The sequence below is a fragment of the Petaurus breviceps genome, unplaced genomic scaffold, assembly GCF_028583685.1.
Source record: "Petaurus breviceps papuanus isolate PSGF00001 unplaced genomic scaffold, PetGlider_PUasm1.0 189, whole genome shotgun sequence".
NCBI classification, from domain to species: domain Eukaryota; kingdom Metazoa; phylum Chordata; class Mammalia; order Diprotodontia; family Petauridae; genus Petaurus; species Petaurus breviceps.
The window spans coordinates 7146299-7155019 of record NW_027185809.1 but is presented as its reverse complement, the minus strand read 5'-3'; the positions used below and the strand labels follow the sequence as shown (position 1 = coordinate 7155019).

The 8721-nt window shown below is 41.1% G+C and overlaps 1 protein-coding gene and 1 pseudogene across 1 annotated transcript in view; one reads left to right on the top strand and one right to left on the bottom strand.

The window, feature by feature from the left end:
- Positions 1 to 4130: 4130 nt before the first annotated feature.
- The window catches only part of CATSPER3 (cation channel sperm associated 3), an 82458-nt gene continuing 77867 nt past the window's right edge, over positions 4131 to 8721 (bottom strand). The window contains 2 exon segments of the mRNA XM_069091675.1: positions 4131 to 4387; positions 8511 to 8668. Coding sequence (XP_068947776.1) covers positions 4279 to 4387; positions 8511 to 8668 — 267 coding nt within the window. The 3' untranslated portion in view covers positions 4131 to 4278.
- LOC138163991 (alpha-amylase 1B-like) overlaps positions 8059 to 8721 on the top strand; it is a 7700-nt pseudogene continuing 7037 nt past the window's right edge.

Here is an 8721-nt window from a genome sequence, read left to right as displayed (position 1 = left end):
TGGGACCAGGACTCTGACTGTCCCAATAGGGCTATATTTTTTCTTTAAGGTTCTACTTGTAGATGTTTGGGGTCATTCTCTTATTCTGATTTTGTGCCTTGAGTCCCTTTCTCCACAATCGCTCTTAAAAGTGGATTTGTTTGTTTGCTTGCTTTTTTTTCAAGGCTTACTTCCTGACTTTAGAATTTTAGGGCCAGGCTTTGTGCATTTCTAGACAGAATGACTGAGTTATACTTGATCCTGTTTTGTTTTCCTTCTGTCACAATGCTACTTTCTTGGTTTTCAGTACTATGTTATTCAAGGATCTCAGGATCCCAAGTAGCCCAGGCTGTAACCTGAAAGCTTTCAAGGTACTCAGAGCAGCCCGCTCCATAGCAAAGTCTGAGCACTGACTTCCTAGTCTGGGATCTTCAAATTCCTGATCTGGCTTCAGGTCAGAGCAACACAGCTATGAGCTTGCCCTTGGTTGAAGCTCCACTGCTGCTGACCTAGCCACTGTCAAGCACATGGAAAGATCTGCAGGTTCAGTGATTAAGCTGCAGCCTCCTCTTTGATCTGGGCTTCCTGACTTTGTTATTCTAGTGCAGGCTTCAGATGGAGCTAGAGGCTGGATTTAAGATCTCACTCAGTTGCCAGGGACAGAACATACAGCTACCGCTTTCTTCTGTTCTTGTTTCTTGCTCAATACAGAGCCTAAGGCTCATGATAGTCCAGACTCAGGTGGACCTGCATTCACTCTTTGTGCTAGAATGATCTGCCCAGCAGGCTTCTGGCTATACCCTATCCTCAATGTCCACAGACCTCTCTATTTGTCCTTCTACGTCAAACAAATAGGACTCTCTGTTATTTTTGTCTTAATTTCCCAATCAATACTCAATTTATTGCACTTTTAAAATCTTTGTAGAGTCATCATGGGGGAGGACTGGGCTATTCTTCTTCCTCTCAGTCTGCCATCTTGACTGACCAACCTATTCATCCATTCTGTGGATTCTCCAGGCCTCCTGTTCTAGAAGTACAATGCCCCTTTATTTTAAACGAATCATGTCTTAAGATGAGAAGCAGCATGGTGTAGTAGATAGAAAACCAGCCTTGGATCTACAAAGACACAAATTCTGACACATATTGGTGGCTATCTGACCCTGGGCAAATCTAATGACTTGGTACTCTAAGCAACTCCCTAAGTAATACGATAAGTTGCAGAGAAGGTGCCAAGTTGCATTTGTAAAGGGATTTTCTTTTTTTTTTTTTTTTTTGGAGGGGGAGGTGGGAGGACAGGGCAATTGGGGTTAAGTGACTCACCCAAGGTCACATGGCTAGTTCAGTGTCAAGTGTCTGAGGTTGGATTTGAACTCAGGTCCTCCTGACTCCAGGGCTGGTGCTCTATTCACTTCGCCACCCCAAGGGATTTTCTTAATACAGGAGTTTCCTGTATCAGTAAACTTGCTTTGTTGTTGTTCAGTCGCGTCCAATTCTTCACGACTTCGTGTGGGGTTTTCTTGGCAAAGGTGTTGAAGTGGTTTGCCCCTTCTTTCTCCAGCTCATTTTTTTATAGATGAGGAAACTGAGGCAAACAGGGCTAAGTGACTTGCCCAGGGTCACACAGCTAGTAAATGTATGAGGCCAGATTTGAACTCAGAAGATGAGTCTTCCTGACTCTAGGACCAGCATTCTATCCACTCATAATGTTAAGGGAATTTGAAGATCTTCCCTGTTCCTTAATAGGCCTATGTGATCACATGGAGCCCATAGTGGGAGGAGCTTGCCAAATGGATGGAGCAGGAAGAGAGAGGGAGACAGAGCTGGAGAGAGGGCAGGCAGAACAGTTAGCTTGAGTGAAAGAGGGAGGATTTTTGCCTGGGGGATCTTGTTTTGTATAGAAACCTAACAGAGGAAAAGCTTGGGATGTTTATGTTCCTTGAATTGCTGATGTGTATTGATTTTGTCTTAAAAAGAGTATCGGTGCTCCCTGCATTGGCAATGTGTATATACTTCTTTGTTACTATGATAGGCTTGGTTTACTGATGTTTGAATAAATGTCTTGGTTTTGTCTTAAAGGAAGAGAGTCTGTTATATCTTGCAATTCAAAACTGGGAATGTGCCAGCATATTCACAGCAGCTGATGTGTATATCACATTGGCAAAACACCACTGTACCACCTAGCTGCCCCCAATAAACTTACTAGACCATTTCTTCTCCCTATCATAAAGTAAAACCTTTAACAATTTATCTTGGAATTATCTTCTTCCCTTCCCACAAAAACAAAACTCTTAGCCAATTGTTATAGGAATGTAAATTTTTAAGATCTTCCCTGCTCCTAGGCTTAAGTGCACCTAGAGCCTGTGGTGGGAGACTTGTTTCTCAGGAAATACTTTGTGATTGGGTAGTGGGTCAAGAAGGTTGTTACATTCTCTGAGCCAGGAGAAGGCTATATAAAACCTTGATGTGAGGCTTTGCTTTGAGGCTCACTTTGAGAAGTGTTGTGTGATTTGACCAGATGAGACTCTGGGCAGCCATTGTTGAGAGCCCCCCGGCTTTGAAAAACTCAGATGTTGATGCTTCCCTCTCTGGTAACTGTGAATTGGTATGGATGTAATGGTTGGACAGTTTGGAAGCCTGTCTGCTTGAAATATTTCTGTCTGTATACTCTGAAGTTCGGGGTGCTGACCTTTTTCTCCTGAACTAGGTAAATGATATGTTTGATTGATTAAAGTAAGCTCATTAACCCATTGTGAGTTGCTTTCCTTTAGAAAAGCAGATCTAAGAACCTGTATTGGCAGCCACCCTGGGGATGCTGGGGTGCTTGCTGCTACACCAATTAGTGATCTAAGTAAGTGAGTAGCAGTTGATGTACATTCCTTCGGATTTTTCCTTACCTATAAAATGAGAGGGTTGGACTGAGTGGCCTTTAAGGTCCCTTTTAACTTTAGATCGATGATCTTACGATCCACGTCTAATGCTCCACTTGGAAAAATAATTCTGTCCTTTCTTCTTTATAAAGTAAAACCTGAACAAGACTCACAGCCTTGAATATTACAAGAAGCAACTTGGAAAAGAAATGGCCAATTCAAAGAAATGAAAGAAAACAGAAAAGGAACCATAGGTGCAAAAATATTTATAGCAGCTTTTTGTTATAGCAAAGAACTGGAAACTAAAAGGAAGCCCCTCAATTAGGGACTGGCTGAACAAATTGTGGTATATTAATATAATGGAATATTATTCCATCATAAGAAATAATGAAATGACAGTTTCAGAGAAATCTGGGAGTTCTGTATAAACTGATGCAGAGCAGAACAAAGAGAAAAATTTACATAATAACAATGTAGAATAACAATTTAGAAAGACTTAAGAACTCTGATCAATGCAATGACCAATCACAATTCCAGAGGACTGGTGAAGTATGTTATTCACCTCCTGGCAGGTGTGGTGGACTCCAGAAGAAGAATGAGACATACCTTTTTGGTGAAGAATTTTTGTTTTGGTTATGAATATTTGTTATGAGTGTTTTTCTTTATCATCAATTAGGGTGGGAGGAGGTAGGAGAGAGAAAAAATTGATTAGAAAAAAGTTTAAGTTAATTGAAAAAAGTTAAATAAAAATTACTTTAAAAAAAAAAGGAAGCAGCCCAGGGGCAGCTAGATGGCACAGTGGATAGAACACTGGCTCCAGAGTCAGGAGGATCCAAGTTCAAATCCAGCCTAAGACATTTGACACTTACTAGTTGCATGACCCTGGGCAAGTCACTTAACTTTGATTGCTTTGAAATAAAAAAGGAAGCAGCCCAAAAGGTCAAAGAGCACCTACCTCCCAACTAGTCTATAAATACCTACTGTGAGAGAGTCAGAGGTGGGCTAAAGTTGAATCATGACTTACCTACAAAGCAATTTTAATTTAACAGATAGTCTCGGTCTAATGGAAAGGATGTTTGATTTGGAAATAAGAAATTCTAAGTTCAAATACATACTCTGCTACCTACTACGAAAATCACCTCCCCTTTGGGGGGCTTTAGCTTCCTCATCCGTAAAACAAAAGAGTTGAACTAGACAGTGGCTAAAGTCCTTCCAGCTTTAGTTCCTATACTTCCATAGAAAAGGTAGTGTCTAAAGTGCTTATCAGCAAAGGAAAGCCAGTGATAGCAGGAAAGAAACTTTTATTTGGATTTGGCCCAGTTTTCTTCATTCAATGGGAACATTGTAGAACTTTCCTGTTTTTCTGGGCCCTGGGTCAGGCTGGAGCTAGATTGGACTTCAGATCCAATGGCATCACCATGAAGAAGCACATCTAATATTCTACAGACTTCTGAGATGAAAGTGAAGAATCTTTCTTGGTTGGCATGTCCTCTAGCATCTGTTTCAAAACGTTTACCATTTCATAATATAATTCTTGGAGCCTGCAATGAGAAAGATGTGGTAAGGACTACAAGGAAAAGCCCTTGAGTTTGTCCAAACCCCGGGTTCATTCATTAGAAATACTCTAGGGGGCAGCTAGGTGGTGCAGTGAAAACAGCACCGGTCCTGAAGTCACAAGGACCTGAGTTCAAATCCAGCCTCAGACACTTGACAGTTAACTAGCTGTGTGACCTTGGGCAAGTCACCTAACCCAAATTGCCCTGCCTTCCCTCCTCAAAAAAAATACCCTAGATCAACTTCTGAAGCCTCTTCTTCCTCTTGCCCTTCACAAATTTTATACTCCATACCACTCACGAGACACTCACCATCCACTGCCTGATATTATTTCTATTGACTACTGTGGTGTCAGGTTAGAGTCTGGTCCTGCTAGTTCGATTGAAGCTCCTCTGAAGTTAGAGGTAATGTCTGTTCTTCCATAGTATAGCTAAACACAGAACCAGGCATACACAGTAGGTGTTCATAGCTAGGTGGCACAGAGTGAATAGAGAACTGGATCTAGAATCAATATGACCTGAATTCAAATCAAGCCTCAGATGTATGACCCTAGGCAAGTCACTTGACTTCTGTTTGTCTCAGTTTCCTCAACTGTAAAATGGGGATAATAATAAACCCTGTCTCTCCTGTATTATGAGGATCAAATGAAATAATTTTTGTAAAGCTTTTAGCCCAGCACCTGGCACATAGTAGGTACTCAATTACTGCTTGTTTCCTTCCTTCATACTTGCTGATGTTGCTATTATACAAAGGAGATGTATTTCTTCCAGCCTTTTGACTGTCATCTTTAGAACTGCCTGGGGGATAGGAAAGAATTCTTTGGATAGTATTCTAAAGAATAATTGCTTCATGGCTTCTGATCAGACGGCTTACCTAGAGATCTGTCTACACCACACAATCAGGAGCCCTCATTCAGAACTGTGCCCTCCCATTCCTGACAAGTTTGGGGATCTTTAAGAGTAGAAGTTCCCCCAAAAAAGAGTTTTTCAGCCTCTCACCATAATCTGGTCTCAGGAGTCTGCCTTTACCATAGGATAGACCCTACCTCCAGTCAAACCACAATCCCTCTTGCTGCAAATGCTCATATTGTGTCCTTGGTACAACATGGTATGTTAGAAGTAGAATATACATTCTTGATCTCAATATAACCAAAGCAACATTATCTTACCCCTGTCCCATTTTCCCCAACAAAAAAGAAAGAAAAGAAAACAAAAACAAATCTGGCCCTCTTCCAAACTGCTCTAACTCTGTCATGGATACCACCATCCTTCCATTTAATGAGGTACGCAATCTTACAGTCATTCTTGACTCTTTTTCTCTCCTTCACCCCACCCCATCCATTCAATTACCAGACCAAGTGGATTCTGTCTCCACAAGATTTCTCACCTATACAGTTGCAAAAGCCTACCTGACATCCTTGATTCTCTCTCTAATACATCCTCCATATACCCACCAAAATAACCTTCTTAAGGTTTAGGACTGACTACATAACTTTCCTACTCAAAAATCTTCAATGATTTTCTACTGTTACTATAATAAAATACAAATTTCTGAAATGTGGCATTTAAAGCCCTCCACAATTCATGCCTAACCTAGAGAGTGTTTTCATATTACTTCCCTGCCAAAATTACTTCTCAACCAAAATGATCTATTGAGCTGCTCCCCAAACCCAGCACTCTGTGTTCTATTTCTATGCCTTCACACTGCCATCCCCCCATCCTTTGAAAGCCCTCCCTCCTTGCCCCATGTTTCAGACTCCTTATCTTCCTCCAAGACTCAACTTAAATGCCACTTCCTCCTAGAAGCCACCCCTGATCATCTCTCCCTCCTCAAGTCATTAGGGTTTTGTTCCTTGTCAAATTATCTGTATATATGTTGCATTTCCCCAAAAGAATGTAGGTTGAGGCTGTTTTGTTTTTATCTTTGTATACCTAGTATCTAGCAATGTCTAGAATATAGATGTCTAATTGGTTTGATTGCTTAAGTTGAATTCCTTAGTGGCCATTTATTTAAATTGAAAAGATGCTCTTAACCCTGAACTCCAGAGTGAAACTACTTCACCTGGGTTCCAATCCTTGTAGAAGCAAAAGATTGGCTGTTGGTCAAGGGCCATAGAAGAGATCCTCCATGGAGAAGATAACCCTGTCCCCAAACTCATTGCACATATAGGCATATAGGAATGCCTATAAAGTTAAATACTGAATAAAATCCTGGCTCTCACCAGCCTGCCTTTAGAGACAGACATTCCTGCCATTAGAATCACTAATTGACAACAACAAAGGCAAGTGCATCAACGGAAAGCCCCAGCTGCATGTACAGTTATTACTCAAGTGAAACCCTCTCCTCTTGGCACACAGTAAACTCACTGATTTACCTACTCAGAGAAAGAACACAGGTCACTTGAGATTTGAGGGACAAGTCCCAGTGGCAATGAAGTCTGAGAGAGATACTAAATTATCTTTAAGGGCCTTTCCAACGTTTAAATTCTAAGACTCTGTGGTTCTGGTTGTCTCCCTTGCTATAACATAAGCTCCATGAGGGTGGGATCTGCTTCAGTTTGGTTGTCATATCCCTAACCTCCCTACCATGCCCAGTACCTGGCATTTTTTAGCATATTTTAGATGCTTAATAAACACCTATTTATTGGAACCATCTCCTTTAGGCAGAACTGCTAGGGAGAACCTACAAAGTACAATATTTAAACAAATAATTTGCAAATGGTTGGGTTTGAAGACCTCCCCTCAAGGTCATTTCCAACTGTAAATCCTATGATCCCCCACTGCCAAGTATCTTCCTGCATAGACCCCCGTTAATCCTCATCACTGAAGAATATAGGCAGGATAAGCCTGCAGGAAAGGACAGAAGGACTTACCACAGTGGAGTCCTATCACCCAGAAACCACCAGTACCCTGGAGATAGAAGGTGAAAATTTCTTGACAAGCTCAGTCTGACTAATTCTGTGGAGTTATTTCCACCCTTCGCCCCCAAGTAAAGGCAAGTAGCTGTCAGAACTCTATACTCTCACTTATATACACTGACAATCAAAATCAATTAAATCTGTTTTTAATGATCTCCCTCTACTGACAAGGAGATGTTACTGGTAAAGTAGGAAGAGACTGGATGAAAACTGCCTTTCAATGGTGGATTACTGTTATATAGAAAAGGGGACTAAAGAGAAGATAGTTTAAGGGACTGGCCTACATTCCCATAATGAGTTAATGGCGTGTGTGTTTCTTACCAGCCTTGCCTCTTTTTCCATGACACTGAAAGATAGATAATGGAAAAGTAGGGTTATTATAAGGGGAAACGGGGCAAATTATGGTCTAGAAACACCCAGGCAGTCATACTGGGATAGAAGTGGGAAGAATAAAAAGGGTACTTATTTCCTCCATGATCAAAGTAAAAGTTTAACATTTAAAGCTCTTCATAACCTGACCCCTTCCTACCTTGAAAACCTTCTTACTCTTTTCTACATACTCTGTGACCCAGTTACAACGGCATCTTTGGTGAACATTCCCATATCCTATCTCCAATGTCTTTCCATACTCTCCCTCAGCCTCCTTACCTTCACCTCTTAATTTCTTATTCTTATTACCTATTTCTGGTCTCAGCTTTGATTCCACCTTCTACAGAAAACCTGAGACCATCTTCTATATGTATGTATCTTCTTCTTTGTTGTTGTTTTTTGGAGGGGGGAGGCAAGGCAATTGGGGTTAAGTGACTTGCCCAAGGTCACACAGCTAGTAAGTGTTAAGTGTCTGAGGCCAGATTTGAACTCAGGTTCTCCTGACTCCAGGGCCAGTGCTCTATTCACTCTATTCACCTAGCCACCTCTATATATCTTCTTTGAACCCAATTATTTATGGATTGTCCCCTCCATTAGGATGTGAGCTCTTTGTGGGTAGGGACCATTATCATTTTTTCTACCTCTATCACTTAGCATAGTATCTAATATAAGTAAGTACTTAAATGCTTTTTGACTAACAGGAACCCTTACCCCCAAAGGAAGCTCTCTTGAAAATGAAAGGGGTTCTACGTTATTTGGTCAGTCTGGACTAGAAGAAGTCACTTTGGATCTAATGACTCAAGTGCTCAAGAACAGGGACTTACTTAAAAATAGTATTATCTTGGTTGTCCAGTGTTGACAGGTAAATATCAATGAAGGGAAGGGTGGTACAGAAATCTTCTAAGACCATGGGGTCTGAATGTCTCAGAGTCTTCTTAAAACCTTCCACCAGCTCACTGAAAGATTTATATTCACTGTGTGTCTAGAAAGAGAGAGAGAGAAAAAGAGAGAGAGAGGGAGGGAGGAAGAGAGAGA